The sequence below is a fragment of the Hermetia illucens genome, chromosome 6 (genome assembly GCF_905115235.1).
Source record: "Hermetia illucens chromosome 6, iHerIll2.2.curated.20191125, whole genome shotgun sequence".
In the NCBI taxonomy this organism is placed as follows: domain Eukaryota; kingdom Metazoa; phylum Arthropoda; class Insecta; order Diptera; family Stratiomyidae; genus Hermetia; species Hermetia illucens.
In genome coordinates, this window is record NC_051854.1 from 94,619,071 (window position 1) to 94,644,283 (window position 25,213).

Below are 25,213 nucleotides of genomic sequence, written 5' to 3' on the forward strand. Positions count from 1 at the left end.
TTTTTTTTTTCTTGTAAATTTATATTTTCAATATTTTTAATTCCTTTATACAAAGTACTCGATCAAAATTATCAATTGAATTATTCGTTAAATAAGACGCACATCGAATCAAACTTGTCTGGTCCAAGATGAAATCTGAACAGCAACAAAATGCGAAATGGGTGGAAAAAAAATTATAGAATAAATCCGCAGTCATGAAACGCACATCCACGCAAATGAATTATTTGAAAACAACCGAATCCAGCATCGCCCCCAGACACTGGACGATATTGTTTTGCATGACTTTGTCGACTTTTTCCTCCAAATGCCGCTTCGGATCCTGTTTGCCAACATTCTTGATCGCTAGCTGTTCGGGCGTCATTTTCTCTTCGTCTTCGAGGGCCTTATTGTAATTTTTCGCCAATTCCAGCATTTCGGCGACTGTATTCTCGTTGATCGTACAATGTTCATTGTAATCGGCCAGCCTTAAGCCATCCATCCACGACTTCTTATGCAGATTCAAAAGCATTTTCTGTTCTAATTCATTCTTACGGTAATTTATGCTAATCGAATAGTAGTGGCGATTCAGCCCGTGGATCAGGGCCTGCACGGAGGGTTTCTGCAAGTTGCCCAGATTCGACGTAGTCTGTCGAGGCTCTTGTCCCAATACTAGCATGTTAGGGTTGATCAGTCGGAAGGCGTCGATGACGACCTTGCCCTTAACTGATTGGATAGGATCCACCACAACGGCCACGGCTCTCTCACTCAATTCCTCGAACGACTGTTGTGTGTTTATATCGACGCCTGACAACCCCGTCTGTTTCAGCATGTCCAACATTTTTGCTTGGAAGACAGGATCTACGGCTTCGACGGAAACGCTGGTTCCAGTCTGAGGCATAGCGAACACGTCGATAACCTGAACAGTGTAATCGTCAACGAACTCGCCCAACATGAGACCCATGACTTCCATCGGCAATCCGGCAAGGCCATGCTTTAGCATTTTCAGTAGCGCCAAGGAGGAAATGTATACTTGCTTGGCAGTGTCCACAACTGGGGCATCTGTTGGCGGTGGGGCCTGCGGCATTGCGCCTCCTAATCTCAGTAAGCGATCCATGGGTAATATCTGAACGTTTGTGCCGAAGCGGTCCTAGTTGACGTACGACAGGTGGACGAAGCGTTCTCGGGAGTTGAAAGCAACAGTAACTGTTCAATTTCCTCTGAATTTTCACTGAACGAATGAATGAATAAAGAAGATGTGATGTGATGACTCCAGATCAGAAGGTTGCGTGTTCAGATCACGTCGGGGTCACCACTTTAAACACGTCGTCAACTACGATATTTTTCTCCTTCAAGCTATTTATTTTTTTACATATTTTGAATATTTTAATTTTAATTTAATAATGAAGGGCGGTACAAAATGGATGGTAAAAAACGTTTGATCCCACAGTTTATGATTTATCAGAACAAAGAGCAGTATAAACGTGTTTACCGCCGCGGTTGGAAACTGAAGAGACCGGCTTATTTCCATGCGGTCCTTACTGTCCCAACCAACGGCATTTTTCCACCGCTAATTCTCCACTCTCTTGGTGCGTTCTAAAATGAGTGAGTGGAGAGTTCCGCGCCATCTACCCGTCCGCATCCGCAACATTCGAAATAAATTTCGAATGCTGCAGATTCTGCCCCGCCACAACTCCATACCAAATCTCTCTCTTTTGTACATTAAAATCCATCAAGTCAAAGTTTTCTGTCGTGCACTCTACTTTCGCGGTCATCAGACCAGCTGAAGTGATAAAATCAAATAGCTTGTCTCCTCCAGGATTGCATTTGCTACTGCCCCAACATATATGTTGAGCATTCGCATCGCAGGCTATTAAGAGTTCAATGCCACTTGATTCAACATACATTACCAGACCTCATAGTGTGTCGATGAAGGACACAAAAAATCACAGGGCAAGTAAGCTGAGGCAACTATAACGTTTCGCCCCTAGCCATTAACTTGGTATTATAAGGTGACCACGGCTAGGTCCTAGGAACAGAATTTTATCTGAACATGATTGCCTTTGACAATTTTGATATCAGAACGCAGTCACCCGGTCTCAATGATCTATCATCGAAGAAGATCCTAGCCCCCTTTACTGGTCCCAAACCACAGGTTTTGGTTAAATCGAACCCATGCTCTTGTACCAGAAATATACAAGGACAGTCCCGCAATTTTGCCAGCCTTGCGGCCAGTAGATAGGAAGAGACTTTGGCACGCTGCTGGTTAATTAGACTTTATGTTTGATGACATAAATATAGCCTAATGTGAAGACCGTCGCTAACCTAAAAGTCTGTTGTATTCAGTGCGGTTCTCACCGCGATTGCCAGCTTGTCCTCACTTTCCGCCGAACGTTCCGCTGTCTTGCATCCAATTTCACCGGATACTGTTACACTTGGCGGTGTAGCAACGCCCATGTTCTCATTTTCAAGAAACTTTGCCTTCTTTCGCAGTGCCCTTCGTTGTCATGGGCTAGGGGCTCTCCCATCCTCACGGTGTCCGAGCTGCTTGGATCTGTTTTCATATACCGGAATTAGACCAGATTGTGGCGCGGCAGGATCTGCAGCATTCGAAATTTATTTCAAATGTTGCGGATGCGGACGGGTAGATGGCGCGGAACTCTCCACTCACTCATTTTCTGAACGCACCAGGGGAGTGGAGAATTAGCGGCGGAAAAATGCCGTTGGTTGGGACAGTAAGGACCGCATGGAAATAAGTCGGTCTCTTCTGTTCCTAACCGCGGCGGCGTAAACATCATAACCCAAAAAATTGTTTGTTGTACGCGCATCTTGTAAGAAAGTTAATAATTTTTGGTGTTTTAAATAAATAAATAATTTCATTTAATTTTCTTAGTAATTTTGATTACTATTCACACGCAAGGTGGATCAAATTATTTAATTTTCATCTTCAATTTTAATTAATACAAAGTTGAGCAAGCAATAGTGGTGACCCCGATAAAAGCAAAGAAGCCCGAAGCTCGAATTCGCACCTGCGCCGCCGCAAAGCAGAACCCCAAGGCCATCAAGTCTGGTGTTTCCGCCATCGTCATCCTCGTGGATATTAAGTAAGAAAATTTTGCGAATACGAAAGCATACCAAATCCCAGTAGCTCCTGAAGACATTCCAAAGACGGCAATATGCACACCCTTTGGACTCTTCGAGTTCACCCGAATGACTTTCGGATTGTGCAATGCGGCGCAAACCTTTCAAAGGTTCATTCACTCAGTCCTGCGAAACCTCGATTTCTGTTTCGTCTATCTGGATGATGTTTTGGTCGCTTCTTCCACTGAGTCTGAGCACTTAGCCCATCTCGAGTGCATTTTTCAACGTCTCCTTGAGGCCGGTTTAGTCCTAAACGTTGAGAAATGCAAATTCCTTCAACAACAGGTGAGATTCCTCGGCCACTCCATTGCCTCTGAAGGAATACAGCCCGACCCAGACAAGGTGCAAGCAATCACAAGCTTCCCGCGTCCAAAAACCGTGAGGGAGTTGAGGAGGTTCTTGGGCATGCCAGTCCGTTTTGAACGCGTACTTGTCTGGCCCCAAAACTAAGGACACACGAGAGATCGTGTGACCTGAAGAGGCTGTCCGCGCGTTCAATAAATCCCGACAGCAACTAGCTCATGCTACACTTTTGGCATTTCCTCAGCAAGATGCACCCCTAGCCGTTTTTGTTGATGTCTCTGACATCGCAGTAGGTGCTGCCCTTCACCAAAAGGTGGATCAAGTTTGGCAGCCGTTGAGCTTCTTCTCGAAACAGTTGAATCCCACTCAACGGAACTACAGTACCTACGATCGCGAACTGCTCGCCGCATACCTGTCTATCTCTCGCTCTCGCTCTCGCTCTGCTGCGAAGACTCGAAAAAGGGACCTCGGCCATACATTCCGGCCACATTTCGCAAGGAAGTGTTCCACGCAGTTCACGACTTGGCGCACCCCGGCATCAGGACAACAAACCGGTTAGTCACCGGAAAATACTTCTGGCCCTCCATGAACAAGGATATCAATTCCTGGGCCAGAGAGTGCATCGCATGCCAAAAGTGTAAAGTCTCCAGGCATGTAAGGAAAGAAGTGCGCTCATTCCCCCGCACTACCAAGCGTTTCCACACGATACACCTCGACATAATAGGGCCTTTGCGAGACTCGCACGGTTACAAGTATTGCCTCAAAATCATCGACAGGTTCACGCGGTGGCCTGAGGCAATACCTCTGAAAGACATTACGGCGCAATCTTGTGCCGAAGCCCTCTGCCGAGAGTGGATACCTCGCTTTGGCGTCCCTGCAGTGGTCATCACTGATCAGGGAATGCAATTTGAGTCCACCCTTTTCTCCAAGTTAGTCAGTCAGTTTCCTCCGATCCAGGCCTCCTGTATTAATGTGATGTGCATATCATCCTCTCGAAGAAAAACAAGCGGATTAGCTGAGCCATACTTCGGGCGATGTAGACTTATCTACCCTACCCTCAGGCAATCCACGTGCAAAATTTCTTTTGCATCTCAAAAATGCTGTTGCTAAGAGTTTCCTTGACGATTTGTGGACCTCAACTCGCTTTGGAACCGAAATCCCTGGCTCCCTCCACCGCTTAGCCTCGTTTTATTTTAAGATCATAACGATACGATGCTTAAAATAATTATCATCCTGTCGAAAATGCCTCAAATGTTGCCGAGTAGGTTGCATTCAAATGTGTGTGTTCCATTGGTCACAAATGTGCACCTATCGTGTCCGGAAAACTAAAATTTCAGCCAAAATATTACTCCTAGTGCTTAGCTTAGCCTGCAGGGCCTCTACTAAATTTGTCTCAGTTGAAACAAATAATTTTCTTTTGCATTTTTGTTCATGAGGATCATCTTCATCAGTTGTACACGGTTTTTTCATTATTATATAATCTTTTTACTATTCCAAAGTGAAAAGTCCTTGTAGAGTTCTAAGCATAGTTCATGAATTTGTTTTGGTGTTACACTTTCCAAAAATACAAGTCTTCATTACACAAGATTCAGTTTTGATTGTAAAAAATACTAAAAAACGTCAATAATGAACAGCTGTAAATATACTAATGAGTTGACAGATCTACATGAAACTTCACACGTTCTCATCAAATAGTATTACCATCTTTAGAAAAATAAAACAACGAAGTGAATGGTGCCATTTTTTTCGAGCAATTAATTACCTGGAATCTTGGATGATTTTTTATCTTGATCGAACCCTCCCAGATAAAAATCTTAAATCTGACCCTAATTTTTTAATGAATTTTCACCTTAAATACCGCAATAAGTGGGAGCGTTATCAGTCACAATCGTCCATATCTCCATTCAAGCCTCTAGACCTGTACGTAGTATCTCATTTTGAATAAAAAGGATATGGGGCATGATCTAATAATCCACTATGTCGTTTCAAGTTATTGGGATTTCTGCTCGCTTGCCCATGAAAAATGAAATTTGAGTGAAAAATCCTTAATCGAAAAAAACTTAGATGAAATTTCATATTCCCATACACACATATCATCGCGACTACATAACATCAGCTCCGAAAGGGGGGCGATTCTCCGCACAGGACTTCATAGAATTGCCTCATTGATTTTGAAATGAAATCGCCGATGGAGAAAATTTATTACAGTCAGTTGGGATATTCAATCCTCATCGCAGGCGTCTGCGGCAAGTAAAAAAAAATCTTCTTGGGCTCTCAAGTGGTGAGCTATGTGCTGAAAATATTAATAAGTTTCGGAAGGACATCAGAAATGGTTTAGATTATGTTTTGACGAGGACTATTTTTTTCTGGGACCCCCACTCCATGCCTTGTTTTCCACCAATTCAGACATAACGAAATATAATATTATACTCTCCTCGTAATGGCTTTCGGAGGGATAACATTTGAATTCATCAAATTAATTTGTCACGTTTTCAAAAACAAAATATTCGATAGAACGTTGAAGGCGGTAAATTAAATTTATTTCGCATTTAACGGAGGACATTTGTTTTCAAAAAAACAAGACAAATTGTTATTGTCAGTTGTAGGTCCTTAGCAATATTGCGGAGTTTCCCACTCTTGCGTCACCCAATTAGAAAATAAATTGCCGCATTTTCCCAGTCCGCATCTGGGCTAATTTTCGAGTAATGCGAAAAATATGAATCCCATTTATTCCTAGTGACAGGAACGCTTTTCTTCAATAAGCTTTTTTAAGCGGACTTAATTGAAAAGTTATCCATCTCAATTATCACAGGTGTGAAACTGCGCCGTTGTACTTAATTTAAAGGACTATAATTAATGGAGGATCTTAAAGTTGATAACGCTGATATTTGTCATATCATTTTATTAGGGATAAGATGTGGTTTCAAAACAGAATCGATCATTGTTTAAGTACACAAGAGTAATCGAAAATCATTCATATCCCAAAAAAAGGAAAACAAGGGCTGACATTTTTTTTGCGCATTTTCCAAAATTAGACTGTTTTACGCTCATAAATTCTATTGCTGGCATCCATAATTTGCTGAGAAATGTCATCAGCGAAGCTAAAGTATTTTGGGAAAGATGTCATGCCCCATGAAAGGCTTCCTCGATTTCTGGGCAGGAATGCATAAACATCTCCCATGACAAAAGAAATAAGTGTCTACAACTCTCTGCAATTAATTGTGCCTTACTCCAGTTTGCAGCGTTATCGACCCTTCTGTCCCAACTTCTTTAGGTCATTTCCCCTGTGCTCGTCTCCTTCCGCTGATGTTCCTCAGGTGGCTCTAATAGCTATGGCTACAGGCAGGTGGACGTGAGTCTCACACTGTACCGAACGTTTTCGTGGCCATTCGTTCTGGCGGACATTAGCCCCTCACCCTAATATTGCGCAGACTTCCAGTGCCACTGCGGAATGTCGGTGGACCTGCAAAACAAGGCCTTGATAGAACCCGCAACGTAGTTACAGACATCAGGCAAAATGTCTACCTACAAAAACGAAACTGTTTCGATTATTTTCGAGAACGCTGCTCAGACAGTTCCAGACTGATACTCGATTCTACTGATCCATGATTTTGCTTACTCCTTTACGAAATGCCATATATTTACGACCTTGGATCTAGCCAAGGCGTATCACAAATCCGTGTCGTTTCCGAAGACATTCCGGAGACGGCTATTTGGACACCTTTCAGACTCTTCGAGTTCACTAGATGACTTTCGGCTTGTGCAACGCTGCGCAGACTTTCCAGAGGTTCATCCACTTAGTATTACAAAATTTGAACTTTTGTTTCGCCTACGTGGATGATGTTTTGGTCACTTCCTCTTCAAAATCTAAGCCCTTAGAATATCTCGAGTGCATTTTTCAACGTCTCCTTGGTTGGTTGAGGCAATGAACTTGCCCTTACCCACCATCGGGAAGTATCTACCACGGTGAAATATCGCTCACCAAGCGACCCTTAACGCCTATTTCTCTGGACCCAAAAGCAGAGACTCTCGCGAGGCTGCGTGGTTTGCTGAGGTCGTACATACGTGAGAGACAATCAAGCAACAGCTTGTTGATGCAACACTAATGGCATTTCTCCAGCCAAATGCATCCCTAGCTGTGTTCGTCGATGCCCCAGATACCACCAATGGGCGAATCAAATCTGGCTACCGTTGGGCTTCCTTTTGAAGCAACTCAACCCAGCTCAATGTAAGTATAGCTCCTGCGATCGTGAGCTACTCGCTGCGTACCTCGCTATGATATACTTCCGTTTCTCCCTTGAGGGCAGGCCGTTCATGGACCACAAAACCCTTATTTTCGCGCATAGACAAAAACTCGAGAAACCCTCTCCTCGGCAACTCCGGCACTTGAGCCATTTTACCTCTGATATCCAACACGTTTCTAGAAAAGACAGTTTTATTGCAGACGCTTTGTCTCGAATCTCGGAGGTCACAGTCCTCGCTGTGGTAAATTATACGGATGGTTCACCTGGAGGTTTACCAGGCTTATTCAAAAATACCCAATTTCAGCTGCTTCTATGCCGCTGAAAATATACCCTCGGATATGCACGCTTCGAAAAACTCAGCAAGCATGTCCGGTCTGGAGTTCACGGCAAGCTTCAGGGCTTTATACTACTCTGTATACTCTGTATAGGCCCGGCCCGTTATTTGCTACTATTCTACTGCAAATCTCATGATTGTTGATTGGCGTCACATTCAGAGGTGGTTGGGATGTTTCGGTACCCTCCTCTTGCTGAGGGAATAACTCCTGGATGATTTTTAGCAAGAAGGTAGGGCACGTGATCTGCGGAGATAAACGGCCTCTGAATCGTTCCATCATGATTCTATAAGCACTTTCCAATGGGTTTACGTCCGCTTGGGAGCAAAGCTCTTTATAATTTCCTCTTGTTTCGCTGGAAGACGAACTTGAATGTTTTTTGGGCTGCCTTATAGGCGCACTCTTTTTTGTCTTGATCGCCTTTACCTGCCTGCCACTCTAAGCCGCTCTTCTGGCTCGGTGGCAGGTTGATCGAAGGTTGACCAGTTCACCTTTCCACCAATAGTTTGGCCTTTGACTGGAAAATGAGAACCTCCTTTACATAGACGTTTCACATGCTTTGGCGATGCATTGATCCACATGGAGGGCTCTTTCTGTAGAGGCGCCTGTTTTATCAGGTTGATTTAACCACAATACACTTTGCTCAACCGATCAACCCTTTCTGGGTTCTTCGGACTTTGTTCACATTTTCACTTCACGTCGGTATCAACTTCGACCTTCCTCTCCGCATAGGATAGATTGCCTTTACTGGAGATAACAATCGCTTCTGTACGCTTTTTTGTTGGAAACTTTAGTCTATCCATTGTTTTCGTTCCTCTTGGGCTTCGCAACGCTGCCCGACGTCCGTACATTCGGTGTGTGCTTTCCTCTTTCTGAACTATTAATGCTGGTTTTTAGAATTGCCTGCCCGTCTTTTTTTCTCTTAAGCACCTGCCGACTATTTGGAGGCCCTCCCCCCCTTTTCCACGTACTCGTTTATTTCGCCGTGATTCGATGGCAGTACGGTTAGGTGCCACTTGGGTCGCTGGTGACATTGTTAGCACAACAGGGCTCGGCCTATCCTTAGTGTGCTGTTCTTTCATCTGTGATCTATTATAAAGGACTCTAATACCCCTCAACATATTCTTTATGGCTTGGTGCACGTTGAGCTTGTCCTTGATAAATTCGGACTATTTTTGCCCCAAGCTAATTAATTCCTTCGGATTGGAACTCTCTGTGAGCCCATGGACAGACTCCTCTTAAAGGCCCCTTTACTTTTAGCGTTTATTGACCTTGTCTGTACCTTATCCTTCACCGTCTTTGGCATTGGTGGAGATCTCATAGTTCACGAGCTTGTTTTGAATGGATCCCTTTCTTGGTCCTGGAGTACCTCCTGCTGTGGCGATCTTGAACATATGCGGTGGGTGTTATCACGGTTTTAGTCGTCAAACGATCTGCCTTCAGTTCATCTTTGTTTGGTTTTGTTATCGGGGTTCTCGGTAAGGTCATACTTCGCTTGAACACGATCTTCTCCAGACCCAAATCACTTATAGCATTATATGCCAATGTGACCAAGTTGTCCACCACCGAGGCACTGGGATATGGTAGGATATAAGCGACCGGGAGCCCACTTGCTCACTCCCAAAAGCCATCGGTACTGGGGTTCCCCTGCACCGTAAGTTTTTTCAGTTTCTCGTCTTCCATGATGGTTTTATGTTCTGGGTATCCTTCCCATAGCCAATTTGATCCACGCACCAGAGATGAACAAACACTAGCCCATTTACAGTCAGAAAAGAAAATGAATGGACACATATCTACTCATCAATAGGTATGCCCCTATCCGCCAACTGGGATCGCGCCTGATGGAAGATCTGGCAATTCCTCACAAGTCTGTCTATCTGTCTGCTATACGCACTTTCCTCCGAAACGGCAACACCGGTTAAAACGAAGTTTGGTGAAAAGTTGGGAACTGTGAAAGCTTGGATATGCAGTGAGTAAAATCTCTCTACTTTGAGATAAAGGGCGAGGGTCCTCATATATGCAAAAGGGGGGTGTACAATTTTTTCTCACCGAATATAGTCATGTTGGGTATCAAATGAAAGGTCTTGATTAGTACTTTCCGACGCCGGTCTTAGTTTTGACATTTTTTGGAAAGGGGATGGAGGAGGCAGTTCGAGGGGACGAAAGTGATGATTTCTTTAACGGACCCATTCTCATTCTTACGTACAGAAGAGGCAAACAAAACCTTTCGTACCTGAAGCACCGAACATCCGGTTGTCCGACTTGCTTTATCTTTCTTTTTTTAAGGTTTTGTTTGTAAAACAAAACCTTATTAAAATTGGTTCAATGTCTGTCCTTTTTTTTTATACGTTGGAAGGTGGAAAGGTTCAAAACATACCGCTGGCTCCTGCCATACTCCTTCTCCTTCGCTTACCCCGCGGGACTACCATTTCGGTATTACATCGCGGGGCAGGATCAGTTATGAACTGCGGCTTCTGTCGTTATTTGTCACTTTCCTCCGAAGCTTCTCCCTCCTCAGTAGATTGTGGATCGCCTTCATTAATTTTTCCACCGTCCTCCAAGATGTTTCAGAGGCTAGCATGTGGTCCACGATATTCTCGGGTCTCAACCGTGCCTCGGCATCAATTTTCGCCTCCGCTCTGTGTGCAGCGAACCGCGGGCAGTTAAAAACAACATGCTCCGCATCTTCCGGAATCATCACGCATGTTGGGCAATACGGGGAGTCATCACGCCCGAAGCGATAAAGGTATGTACGGTACCTTTCGTGTCCGCTTAGGAATTGAGTTAGGTGGTAACTAACCTCACCGTGTCTTCGCTTGATCCATTTAGAGACATCTGGGATAATCCTGTGTGTCCAGCGTCCTTTAGGTGAATCATCCCACCTTTTCTGCCATTCCAAAATAGAATCACTTCGTGCCAATTGCCGACGATTGGTATAAGACTCACCGATTGCATATGATGGGTCATAGAGGCGTCGACCCTCATTCGCCAAGATGTCGATGGGGGTCATGCCGGCTATCACACAAGCTGCTTCATCTGAAGTTGTACGGTAAGCGCATGACGTACGTAATGCGCTCAATCAGTATGGGGCTGCGATTTTTCTTCTGTTTGCTTCCAACTTCAAAGAGGATGCCCAGACTGGAGCTGCATAAAGCAAGATGGAGCTAACAACTCTCGACATCAGGAGCCGACGGCTTTGCCTAGGACCACCTATATTTGGCAACATTCTTGCCAACTATGTAGCCACTCTGGAAGCCTTGGTTGCTAAATTTTCAAGATGAGACTTGAATTTCAGTCTTTGGTCAACCATAACTCCTAGGTATTTAAGCATTGGCTGCGACTGTATAATGTGGTCTCCAATGCTGATCTTTATCGACGTCTGCTTCCTTCGCTTTGTAATCAAAACTACCTCGGTTTTATGCTCCGCGAGTGTCAGACCAGCTTCCTCTAGCCAAGACCTGATTTCAAAAATTGCCTCGTTTGTGAGTACCTCGATCTCATCAATGTCTTGTGCGACGATAGCTACTCCGATATCGTCTGCGAAGCCAATGATTGTCACTCCTTTGGGTAGTTGCAACTTTAAAATTCCGTCATACATTATTATCCACAGGATAGGACCGAGGACTGATCCTTGTGGAACCCCGCAGGTTGTTGTATACGTTTTAGGTCCATCGTCCGAATCGTGACACAATATCCTCTCCCGGAGAAATTCCATGACTATGTGCACCAGATATTTAGGAGCGTCCAATTTGGTTAAAGCCGCAATTATTTTGTTCCATTTTGCCGTATTAAAGGCATTCTTCACATCGAGAGTAACTACCGCGCAAGATTTATTGGCCTCCATTGCTTTTTCCGCAATTTCCGTTACCATGCTGATGGCATTGACAGTCGATCTTGCCTTTCGGAATCCGAACTGCCTGTCTGAAAGACCACCCTCCCTTTCTGTGATTGGTACAAGCCTATTAAGGATGATCCGTTCGAAAAGTTTGCCGATGCTGTTTAACAGGCGTATAGGTCTATAAGAAGAAGGATCACCCAAAGGTTTATTTGGCTTCGGGATTAGCGCAAGCTTCTGTTTCCGCCACTTTTCCGGGAGAATCCCATCTTTGAGGCACATGGTAAATGTTTCAGAGAACCACCTTGGAACTGTCTTGACGGCCACTGTCAGTGCTTTATTCGGAATGCCGTCTAAACCTAGGGCTTTATTTTCGGCAATCTTCTTCGCGGCTTCCAGGACTTCTTTCGTGGTTACCTCGGGAATTTCACCGGGATCTACCTGGACAGTGGGTAGGTTCGACTCACTTGAAACGTATGGGAAGAGAGTGCTAATGATTTCCCGCAGCAAATCAGAGTTGGTGATCGGCGGTGAGCGCTTTCCCTTGATTGTTGCTATAACTGCCTTGTATGCACCTCCTCATGGGTCGAAGTCCGCTTCCTTACATAATCTCTTGAAGTGTTCAGTTTTACTTCTAGAGATAGCTGCTTGCAATGCTTTCCTCGCCTTCTTATATTGGTTGTGCAACTCTTCAGACTCAGACCGGTTTCTGCTACGTTGGCTGTGTCTTCTGGCTTTAAGGCAAACTTTACGAAGTTCTTCGATTTCGGCATTCCACCAGAAGTTGGGCATTCGTTTTTTGAGTACCGTGCGGCGAGGCATGGAAGCGTCACAAGCTTTTTGTAACTTTTCAAGGACCTGCGCCACCTTTTCTCGTGCATTTCCCACCGGCATCGCTTCCTGCAGAAGTATTTCCTCGAACATTTCTTCATTCAGTTTTTTGGAGGTCCAACCCGATATTGCAGTGTTCTTGATTCGCTTTGCTCCTGTCGTACGCTCCATCTGGAAGATGATAGCCTGATGGTCACTGTGCGTATATTCCTCGCTCACATGCCTTTGGAGATCCTTAGATAATGAATCGCTAACAAAGGTGAGGTCTATTACCGATCCCATATCCCGTCTCCGAAAAGTATTGACACCGCCAGTATTTGCCAGAACAACGTTTAAACGTGAAAATACTTCGAGCAATATGCGGCCTCTAGCATTTGTTTCGCGACTTCCCCAATCTTCGGCCCAAGCGTTAAAATCGCCAGCTATTATTATTGGGTTATGGCAGCTTGCTTCGGAAGCTAATTTTTCCAACATCAATGCGAATTCATCTAGCGTGAGGCTCGGCCCAGCGTAGCAACTGAATACGTGAATGCCGCCTACCTTAGCTCCTGTGAATCCGTCTGATACAAAGACACCACTGTGGAAGTCTTTGTAATATTCGCATATAATGGCAACGTCAATTTCATGTTCCAGCATGCTTTAGGAAAGCAGCTCCTGAGCTGCCTGACAATGGTTTAAATTCAGCTGTAGGAATTTCATTTGCGAAAAGCTGAAATCGCCTTTCCAAACGCCGGACATCGGTAACTGCCTGTGACATGATCGACGTTACCCTCCTGTGTTTCTCTGCATAGCTGGCATTTAGGATTCGCATTGCACTCTTTGGCAATATGCCCTTCTTATCCACATCTTCGGCCCTTCTTATCCACATCTTGCTTGAACAGTTTCTCGAGATGTGTCCAAATTCCAGGCATTTGAAACACCTCTTTGGCGATATCTGTTCTCGCAGTCTACAGCTGACCCAGCCGACTCGTATTTTGCCAACAGTAACAGCCCCTTTTGCTGCTTCGAATGGTAGGGCTATTGTGGCCGTCTGAGTACCACCATATGCTTTTCGTAGCCTTATCACATTGGACTCAAGGATCGAATCTAGCCCAAGTTGAATATTTAAGGCCTCGTAGATCTCCGCTTTTGTGGTGATCTCATCCAGGTCCTTGCATTCAATTAGTATTCAGTCCTGGCTCACCTTTACCTCAGCTAATTTGCCCAGTGATGACTCGATCTTCTTATGTAAATCGTGGGAGTTACTCTCTCCTGGCCTAAGCTCAAGGAGCAAATCGCCTTTCTGCGTGCGTCTTATACGGTTCACGTGTTCACCCAAGTCCAAGAGGGAACTGTCTGTTTTTACTTTCCGTAAGATTTCTGCATATGTCAGGTCGCTTGTTGATTTTATAATAAGCGCATCGGGCCGTGACCTCTTTTGTGGCCTACCTTTTTGCTCTACTTTAGTCCAAGTAGAGTCACTGACGCATATCTCCTGATGGTTTGATAAACTTTCACCGGGAAAGTTTGTTGATTGCATTTGCTGTACTTTGCCCTTCTTGCGCTTTGGAGTTCGCTCTGGGGATTCTATATTAGCGTCCCTATGCCGTTTGCGGGGCTCTGCTGTCTGTTCGTGTGTCTGTCTGTCCTTTTTTTTTTGAGGAAGTGGAAATCTTGTGTGAGTGTGGGATTTTTACCCACTAAAACCACCCCCGACTCCTCCCCTACCCCGTGGGACCACCTTTAGGTATTACATCACGGGGCGGAGTTAGCTTACTTTAGCTAGATCTCCTTCCGTCTACCTGCGGGGTTCGTAACCGCGTCTTCCTCACTTCTTCTGTTTTTCGCAGCTTTTCCTGGATTACAGCGATCATGGAATTGATCGCATCCCAGTCTTCCTGACAGGCTACCATTCTTCGGACAAAATTTTCCGGTGATAGCACTTCGCCTAGAGTTTCCTCCAGGTTCCTCCTTTCTTCCACGAACCTAGGACACTGGAAGAAAACGTGCGCCGGGTCCTCTGGGACCCCGCAGTTTGGACAATTAGGCGAGGTGTCCAATTTAAACCTGTACAGGTATTGACGGTATCCTCCATGGCCGGTGAGAAACTGGGTGAGATTGTAATTGATCTCCCCATGCTTTCTCTCCAGCCACTCCCCGATGGAAGGGATCAACCTGTAAGTCCAACGACCCTTTTCTGACTGGTCCTATCGCTGTTGCCACCTGCTTATGGATCTCTCCCTTTCGGATTTTTTCACCTGAGATAAGGGAGAGATGGACCTGGTGTTATAAATGTTCATCATTTCGGTTGCCAGGATGTCAATCGGCATCATTCCCGAGATGACGAACGCTGCATCGTCTGAGACGGTCCTGAAGGCAGAACACACCCTTAGGGATGTTCTTCTGTAGACCGCACTCAGTTTATGTGTATTGCCTAAAACCTGCAGTGCTTTTCCCCAAACTGGGACTGCATACAGCATGATAGAGCTCACCACCCTGGCTATGAGCAGCCTGCAAGTATGCCGCGGGCCTCCTAAGTTCGGCATCATCCTTGCCAGAGAAATTCTCGTGGTGGATGCTCGTTTACAAGTATGCTCTATGTGCTGCTTAAAATTAAGTCCTCCGTCTATCATAACCCCCAAGTATTTGATGGCCGGCTTGGAAGTGATGATACGATTCCCGATTCTAATGCAGGCGTAATTTCTTTTGCGGCGCTTAGTGATGAGGACCGCTTCCGTCTTTTCCTCCGCGAGTGCCAGCCCAACACTCTCTAACCAAGCCTTAATAACACTGATTGCTTCGCTTGAGTACAACTCAGCATCCTCGAGATGCTTTGCGACCACAACCAGTGCTATATCATCGACGTAACCCACCACCGTAGCCTCCTCCGGAACCGGAAGGTTGAGCACATCATTATACATGATGTTCCACAGTAGTGGGCCCAGTACAGAGCCCTGGGGGACACCCGCGGATCCGTCATCGGTATCATACCAGAGTGTCCGCTCTTTCAAGTAGCTATCGATAATAGCGGCGAGGTAGGTGGGAACACCAATCGTCGCCAGAGACTTTTGTATAAGGTTCCAATTGGCCGAGTTAAATGCATTCCTCACATCTAGGGTCACCACCACGCAATATTTGCTGGTACAACCCCTTCCGTGAATTGCATTTTCGGCCAAGCCAGTAACCATTTTGATGGCATCGATGGTTGATCTGGCTTTCCGGAACCCATACTGCCTATCTGAAAGGCCCCCTTGGCTCTCGACGACTGGAAGTAATCTATTATAAATGGCCTGCTGCAACATTTTCCCCATAGTGTCTAGAAGACATATGGGTCTACAGAAGGACGGTTCACCTGGAGGTTTGCCAGCCTTAGGCAACAGTACCAGCTTCTGCCGCTTCCATGGTGCAGGAAAAATACCCTCCGACATGCACGTTTCAAACAGCTCCGCGAACATATCCGGTCTACTTTTGACGGCAAGTTTGAGAGCCTTATTCGGTATGTCGTCAATACTCGGGGCTTTACTGTCGCCTATTCAACTGCAGATCTCTAGCAGCGCGTCCCTGGTGACTGGTGGAATCGGCGTCACATTCAGGGGGCGCTGGAAGGTGTCAGCACCCCCCTCTTGCTGGGGAAATAACCCCTGGATTATTTTCAACAAGAGCATAGGGCACGTGATCTGCGGAGACGATCGGCCTCTGAATCGTCCTGTCATGATTTTATAGGCGCTACCCCACGGATTTATGTTCGCTTCCGAACAGAGCTCCTTAAAACATTCCCTCTTACTCCGCTGGATGGCGAGCTTGAGGTTCTTGCGAGCTTCCCTATAGGCATGCTCCTTTTGCCCCTGATCGATCCTACCTATTGCCCTCTGAGCCGTTCGTCCGGCTCTGTGGCAAATCGATCGAAGATTGGCAAGTTCACTATTGCACCAATAATTGGGTCTTCTAGTGGGGAATGAACACCTCCTAGGCATCGACGCGTCACATGCTTTAGAGATGCTCTGTGTGACATAGAGAGCTCTATCCGTGGAGGTGCCTGCTTTGCTAGGCAAGTCTAGCCACACCTCCATGAATGTCTGTTCATCCATCGCTTTGGCAGACCATCCTGGTGTTCCTCTGGATTTCGGCTTCCGGGGGCGGGTCTCCTGCCTTGTGGCTCCATCCTTAGTTCAAAGGTGATTGCACGGTGTTCGCTGTACGTGAAGTCCTCACTATCTTGCCAGGACATGTCACGTGCTAACGCAGGGCTGATAAAAGTCAGATCTACAATTGACCCAGTTCCCCCTTTCCGATAAGTGTTTATATCGCCTTCGTTGGCCAGAACCACATCCAACTGGGCGAATGCTTCTAATAAGCACAGCCCCCTTGCGTTAGTCTCTTTGCTGCCCCACACGATAGCCCACGCATTAAAGTCACCGGCTATCACCTTTGGACTCCGTCCCTTTGCATCGTGAACAAGATCGTCTAACAGTTCTTCAAACTCGGGCAGTGTGAGGCTCGGTGGGGCGTAGCAGCTATATATGAATATACCGCTTATTTTTGCCCACACAAAGCCTCTAGCCGCCTGACCCGTACTATATTGTATGGCTTGACAACCGCACGCCCATATCGCCGCTCCACCAGTCGAATCTGTGACCCATACAGCACCGTCAAGATTTCTGTACGGTTCACTAATGATAGCAATCTCCATTGCGGATTCGTAAGTGGTCTGCGCAAGCAAATCTTGTGCGACCCTGCAATGATTAAGGTTTATTTGTATTAACCTCATTTTTTCACTGCAGTTAACGCCTTCCTAAATTCTGGGCATTTCCCACTTCCGGCAATATGCCGGTTATCCCTTCCCTCCTTTTCTTCGCATAGAATGCATTTGGGGTCTCTATTGCACTCCTTGGCAATATGTCCTTTTTCCCCACATCTTCGGCATCGATCGGACCGATCGATGCCGCTGGTGCATGCCTTCGTGAAGTGTCCAAACATTAGGCATTTGAAGCACCTTTTTAAGGAGATCTGTTCCCTTAGTCGCCAACCAACCCATCCAATCCGAACCTTCCCCACGGCCAACAACTTCTGCGCTGACTCCACTGGCAGTCGCATTGTGGCCGTTTGAGTACCGCCATACGCCTTTCTTACGCTCACGATGGATTCTTCCCTGAAATCCTCCAACTTGAATTGTTCCTTTAAGGCAGTGCAGATCTCTTCTCTGGATGTTACCTCATCGAGATCCTTGCACTGAATATAGATCTCATGTTTTTGGGAACGAACCGCGACATTCTCCCCAAGTGAGTTTAAAACTTGGTTACGAAAGTCGTCAGTTTTACCCACGCTGGATTTTTTCAGCTCAAACATGAGATCACCTTTCTGGGTCCTCCGGATTTTGCTAACATTTCCGCCTAGGTCTTTTAGGTCGGGGTCAGATTTCACCTTCTTCAGTATCTCCGCATATGTTAGATGTCCTCTGCTGGAGATTACAATTGCCTCCGGGCGAATTCGCACCTTTGGTTTCTTATTTCTTTTTTTTATTCACGACCTTAGTCCAACCATCGTTCTTATTTTCTTTCAGTTTCGGTTCGCTAACCGACTTTCCTACTTTTGGTACTTTGGGCCCTTCTGAACTTTTAGTTCCCTTTGTTGGACTGGTCAAGACTCCTTTTTTCCTTTTTGGGGCCTGTTGATTCGCCAAAGCTTCCCCCTCCTTGTCTCTCACTCTTTTACTTGAGCGAAGGTCGACGACTTTGTGCTTGGGTGTCACTTGGGTCGCCTGTGATACTGTTGAGGTGGAATGTCCGGCTTTTCCTTAGGCTTTCTTATTTTTTCCTGTGACCTATTATAAAGCACCCTGATGGCTCTCACCATGTTCTTAATGGCTTGGTGCACGTTGTGCTTGTCCTTGATGAATTCGGACAGCTCAACTATTTTAGTCCCAAGCTGCATAAAAGGTAGTTCTTCTGGGTCAGGGCTCTGTTCTCGGTGAGTCCTGGCCAGATTACTCCTTTTACTGACTCCTTCACCTTTTTCAGTTGCTGAGCTCCCATGAGCTTTCTCTTTTGCCGGCTTTGATATTGGAGGAGATCGTAAAATTGATGAGCTTCTCCTGAATGGATCTATTTGCTGCTGCTGGAGTACCTCTTGATCAGATCCGATGGGTGTCGAAATTGCCTTTTTTGGCCAGCTATCTCCTTTTAGCCCATCATTCTTTGCCTTCACAATTGGTGTTCTTGGCAGAGTTGTGCTTCGCTTGAACACCTCCTTCTCCAAATCCAAAACACTTGTAGTATTAGATGTAACGGTGGCCAAGTTGTCCACCACCGAAGCACTGTGGTCGAGGGATATCGACGCCCGGGAGCCCGCTTGCTCACTCCCAAAAGCCGCCGGTACTGGGGTTCCGAGCCCCTGCACCGTAACTTTACTCCTTCTCAATTCGTCCATGTTGGTTTTATTTTCTGGGTGTCCTTCCCATAGCCATTTTGGTCCACGCACCAGAGATGAGCAAACACTAGCCCATGCACAGTCAGAAAAGAAAAGTGCATGAACACATATTTACACATCAATAGGTATGCCCCTATCCGCCACCTGGGGTCGCGCCTGATGGGAGATCTGGCCACTCCTCACAGGCTGTCTGTCTGTCCGTCTGTCTTTTTTTTTTTTTTTTCATCGTTGGAAGGTGGAAAGGTTCAAAACCTACTGCTGGCTCCTGCCAAACAGTTATGTGAGACTTCTACTCATTAAAACCACCTCCTTCCTCTTCCACTCTCCCCACGGGACTGCTATAAGCATTGCATCGTGGGGCTGGATCAGTTCTTAACTGCGGCGCATTATTGTTCGCTCCCTTTCTTGCTTTCTTCGCAGTTCTTCATGCCTTAGCTGTTCATGAATCATTTTCAGCTCAATTACCACTTGATTCCAAGCCTCCGTTGATTCCAACATAAACTCCACTATATTTCCAGGTGTTAAGCGCCTGTCTGCGATCGCCTCCAGCCTAGTTCGGTGTGCTGTGAACCTTGGGCACTCAAAAACAACATGCTCCACATTCTCAGCGACGTTACCACATCTTGGGCACCATGGTGACTCGTCGTGTCCAAATTGATAAAGATAAGCCCGATAACCTCCATGTCCGCTTAAAAACTGTGTTAGCTCGTAGCTTAATTCCCCGTGATTCCTTTCCATCCATCTTCGAATGTGTGGAATGATACGGTAGGTCCAACGGCCAGTTTGTGCCTCGTTCCATCTCTTTTGCCATTTTGCTATGGATTCTCGCCGTGCTAGTTGCCGTCGAAGTACAATAGACTCACCGATTGCATACATATTGTCGTAGAGACGCCGACCTTCATCCGCCAAGATGTCTATGGGGATTGTCCCTGCCAGTACATATGCTGCTTCTCCTGATGTCGTTCGATAAGCACTGCATACCCGGAGTGCACTTAGTCGATACGCCATTCCTAGTTTTCCGCAGTTTGATTTGTTTTCCAGAACGGTTGCCCAAACTGGAGCTGCGTAGAGTAGCACGGAATTAACTACCCTTGAAATAAGACGACGTCGACTTTGTCTTGGTCCACCAATGTTCGGTAGTATCCTCGAGATCGTTACAGCGATGGAAGATGCTTTAGTTGCAGCGCACTCAATGTGTTTTTTAAAGTTGAGTCTTTTGTCAATCATTACTCCCAAATATTTAAGCGACTCTTGGGAGTAAATTGTTTTTCCACCAACTTTAATTTTCACGGTCGTGTCTTTCCTTCTTTTGCTGATTAGCACTAGTTCCGTTTTATGTTCAGCAAGTGATAGACCGGACTTTTTCAACCAGGAATTGATCTCCCATATCGCTTCATTTGCATAGATTTCGATCTCGTCTAAGCGTTTTGCCACTATTGTTACCCCGATATCGTCCGCAAAACCAATAGTTGTCACGCCGTTAGGAAGGCGTAGCGTCAGCACTCCGTTGTACATAATTAACCACAGTAAGGGACCTAAGACAGACCCCTGTGGTACGCCGCACGTCATTGGGAATAATTTCTCTCCATCGTCCGAGTCGCAATATAATCTTCTTCCAAGAAGAAATGCAACAACGATGCGTACAATGTACTTTGGAACCTTTAGTTTGGTTAGAGCCTCTACGATTTTCGTCCACTTTGCAGTGTTGAAAGCATTTTTTACATCGAGGGTCACCACTGCGCAGCATTTGTCATCTTGTATTGCAGCGCGAGCCAGGCCAGTCACCATGCTGATTGCATCGATGGTTGATCTCCCCTTACGAAACCCGAATTGCTTGTCGGATAGGCCTCCTTCCTTTTCCGCAACAGCGAGCAGCCTGTTGTATAATACTCGTTCAAATAGTTTACCAATGGTATTGACCAAACATATCGGTCGATATGAGGAGGGGTTTCCCAATGGTTTACCTGGCTTCGGAATAAGTATCAACTTTTGCAGCTTCCATTGCTCGGGGAATTCTCCTTCTCTGAGGCATGCCGTAAAAACTTTAGCAAACATACCTGGTGCTGACCTGGCTGCCACTTTCAGGGCGATATTCGGGATTCCATCTGGCCCCGGGGTCTTATTTTCAGCGAATTTACTTGCTGTATCTGTCCGTCTGTCTGTCTGTCCGTCTGTCTGTCTGTCTGTCTGTCACAGGCACTTTTCTCAGAAACGGCTATACCGATTGACATGAAATTTGGTGAGAAGGTAGGACCCCCAGACATGCAGTGAGTAATATCCTCCTAAGTTGAGATTTAGGGGGGGGGGGGGTCCCAACACATGTAAAAGGGGGTGTAACATTTTTTTTCACCAAATATAGTCTTGTGAGGTATCAAATGAAAGGTCTTAATTAGTACTTTTCGAAGCCGGTCTTAGTTTCGAGATTTGTTAAAAAGACGGGGAGTGGGAGGGGTGCAAAGTGATGATTTCTTTAAAGAAGCCATTCTCAGAAACTACTCAATCGAAAAATCTGAAAAAAAATCATGAAGCTGCCTCTATACGGTGCCCAGGTCTCAAAATACTCTCCATATCGATATCTGTTCAAATTAAGTTAATAATAGTATATTACCGTATTTTTGGGAAAATTGAGTAAACACCTCCTTAAGTTGGTGGTAGTATAAAATATAATATGAAGCATATTATCTCCAAGCTTGATTAAAATCATACTATTAGTAACAAGGTTACAGTAGCTCAAAATTTACAACCCGAAGTACTAAATCTGACGTGCTATAATAAATGCATATTCTTAACGGGCTACGTACAAATGGGATAGTTCTACACTCAAATATACTCACATAAGAAACATACAAAACCTTTCATACCTGAAGCGCCCAGCTTCCGATTTCCCGACTTGTTTTTAAATAATTTTTAGTGTACCTTGATGGTAGGGTGTCAAATCTGACGACTTTTTTCTTATGGCCTATTCTCGGCGAATATCCCTTTCTGCATCCTTTTAATTTTCTGTGAATTTAGCGTCGTTATTTGAACCAATTTTTTGGTATTCCTTCCTAGTATATTGAAAGTCATTGTCGCACGTTGGGCATTCCTTTCACTGGTTAAACCCCTTCGGCTCTTTGGATTATTCCTTGGTTTGCGTTGAGAATCAGCAGTTGCTCAAGTGCCTGTGGTACTGATTTAATAAGCGGCTACCACGGCATCGCAGAGCTTTTTCTGAAAGAGTCCAGTATCAGGCGTCCGCTTGCTATACCTTAACCTTTGCTGACAATTATCCTTGAAAAGAGTGTGGATTTGCGCCGGTTCTGATATAAACTCATGTGGACGGACTCCAGTCATGACACTAGCCAGCTACGCTCGCCTGCTTCACGCTGGATATGTAGTCCTATATCTTCAGCGGTCCTTCCTGCTTTTTCAACCGTCCATCTATTAATAATAGACAGTCGCTGAAAGTTCCGTGAACTCTCAGAAATAGTCCCTTCCATGGAGTTATTAGTCATCTGTCCCTTTGTCTGATTATAGTTTTGCTTGTATTAACACAGGTATTCCCCCATTCCACCTGCTCTAAACTGCCGTTCAGTCGTCTTGGAAAGCCAGCAAGTTGAAACTGCTGTCAAACGGGCGGAAAACTATGTTTCCTCCTGACCTCTATGAAATTTATTTATAGGGGAGACGGGGCTAGAATTCAAAGACGACTCTTCAGTAGATGAGAAAGTGGAAATTCTTTACCACCTTGACGCAAGGACGAAATATAAAGGAAATATAGTATTTCATATTTTTTGGATATTTTCACTTTTGCATGACTCTGCTTTCCCTACTTTATTCCTACCCTATCAACATGTCTATAAGAAAAAATCATGTGGGGGAAGTTCATGGTGTCAAACATATGTGCATACATGATATCGAATCTATAAAATTTAAATAAGGTTACAGCCCGCTGTTCAATAAAATCACAGCTGGAAAAAAAGAATCTGCTATAAATTTGCTCCTCTCGTAAACAAAACATCCTTGACACAAAATATTAGCGATTTGTATTTATGGTCGAATCTTTTTATATCTGTTCCTTGCATAAGTCATTCCTGGAATCTGCCCAGCCATACATATATATACGGTGAGAATATTCCACATTTCGGCAAAACCATAAACTTGGAACATACCAAACGGCACCAAAATCTATGGATGCAACCTAAACGAATTGTATTCCGGATGATTGGACAAACTGGGAAGTTGATTCTGATCCGAAGAGGTTCTGAACTCTCTTACCGAGTGAAAATAATAAATTAATTTTGCGGATAATATTTCACCTGCTTCAAAGATAACTACGCTTAACATGTAACCAGACCATCAAGGGATCGATTCTCTCTGGGCACAGAGATTTCTCGGAAAGCCGGAATAGGGAGACGTACAAAATTAGATTGATTTCGCAATTTACTCCCCTTAAGTCGCGCACTTACCTCCTATGACCTTGAAGATAGCAGCAAATTTTAGATACTTTGAGGATGCTTACATCTGAAGTTTAATTCGACTTGAATTCGCTTTGACTTGACTCTGTAATATGAAGCTCTTCCGGACTTTTGGTCGAAATTTATATACATTCATAGATATACATAAAGATACATAAGGATTTGATTTTAGACCGAATTTACGATGGTTCCTTATAAGCAACCGAACCCTCAGATAGAATTGAGATCATTTTTCATTTTCAGAATTTTCGCTTTGTTAGATAAACGTGATCAAATTAGATTAAAGTTTTTTTCACCTTCACTCTGAAGGATAACCCTTTTTAAAAACTTTTATCACGAAGGTAGTAAACTTTTTATTAGGGACCATCCTTGTAATGTGCTCGTTTCAGATTCGCACGGAAAATAGGCCACAAATTTTTCCATCCATAGAAAATGTATCTTGTGATGTGATATGGGTATGATATGCTTAGGTTTCGCCTCTATTATTCAAATTTTATGTGTTTGTGCCAAGCACTTCTTAATGTATCTTATCTTATGCACGTATATATATTCTAAAGTTAAGTTCAACGTTCTCCACACCTAGCGATTTTAATTTATTTATTTATTTAATTTATTTAATTTTACGGACAACAAACAGAGTAAATTCCAATTAATCATTGTCCTCAGGAGGAGGAGAAAGCACAAAACTTATCCTACGTTTAAAACTACTTAAAGTAGGGAAGTTAAAAGGACCAAGCTGTTTTGCATTATAATTTCGGCAAAGCCTTGGAATCGGGGAATGAAAGTAGACTTCGAGCTCTGCGAAGGTCACGTTGAAAATGTCTGCGCTAAGTGTGTTATAAGACGCAGGACGGCAGGTGATCTCGTCAGCGGCGGAGCAGTTCATCAGACCCGAGGAAAGTTTAAAGAATGTGCATAGATCCAGATAGGATCTACACTGTTTTAGGAAGGGAAGGTTCAGAAAGCGGTGGCGGGAGGGGTAGTCCACACGAGGGAAATTTTTCTTAAAGAAGAGAGATCGAGTGAATTTACGTTGCACATTTTCAAGGGCAAGACAATCACAGTTGCGGGAGGCTGACTAGATCACGGAGCAATACTCGAGGGTATTTCTCACGAGGGAAATGAAGAGAGCTAAGGAGGGTCGGATGAAGTCAAAATCAGAGGAGGAGTGAAGTATAAAGTCTGACAATTTTGCTACTCGATTGATGACATCGAGGCAATGGGTGTCAAAGCGGAGCTTGTTGTCGAAAGTGACTCCGAGGTCTTGAGTGGAATTTAAGCAGGATAAGGAATGTCCGTTAAGAGAAGAGGAAAAAGAATTGGGTGAGGATTTTAGGGAGTAGCACATAGAGTGACACTTTCTGACGTTTAGCCCTAAACCATTAGTCGAGCACCAACGAACCAGAGTGTCCAGGTTAGACTGAAGGGAAACACCGTTCATAGGCGACGATATAGCGGAAAACAGCTTAAGATCGTCTGCATAGAGCAAACAGGGACAAGTAAAGAGGAGAGGAAGGTCGTTAATAAAAAATAAAAATAACAAAGGACCCAGAATAGACTCCTGTGGGACGCCAGAAGAGGGGGAGAATGAGCGGGAAGTACAGCCGTCAAAAGGGACGCGGCAGGATCGGTTGGAAAGGTAAGAGGCAAGCCATAAACCAAGTGGTATGGGAACGTTTAGAGACGAGA

At 44.9% G+C, this 25,213-nt stretch overlaps 2 protein-coding genes across 3 annotated transcripts in view; one reads left to right on the forward strand and one right to left on the reverse strand.

Moving 5' to 3' along the window:
* Positions 1–1,225, reverse strand: LOC119659814 (26S proteasome non-ATPase regulatory subunit 14-like). The gene has a single exon (XM_038068096.1). The coding sequence runs from the start codon at positions 1,091–1,093 to the stop codon at positions 221–223; it is 873 nt and encodes a 290-aa protein (XP_037924024.1). The 5' UTR covers positions 1,094–1,225; the 3' UTR covers positions 1–220.
* Positions 1–25,213, forward strand: part of LOC119659813 (tachykinin-like peptides receptor 86C) — a 491,301-nt gene that overhangs the window by 274,090 nt on the left and 191,998 nt on the right. The gene's annotated exons all lie outside the window — the stretch shown is intronic.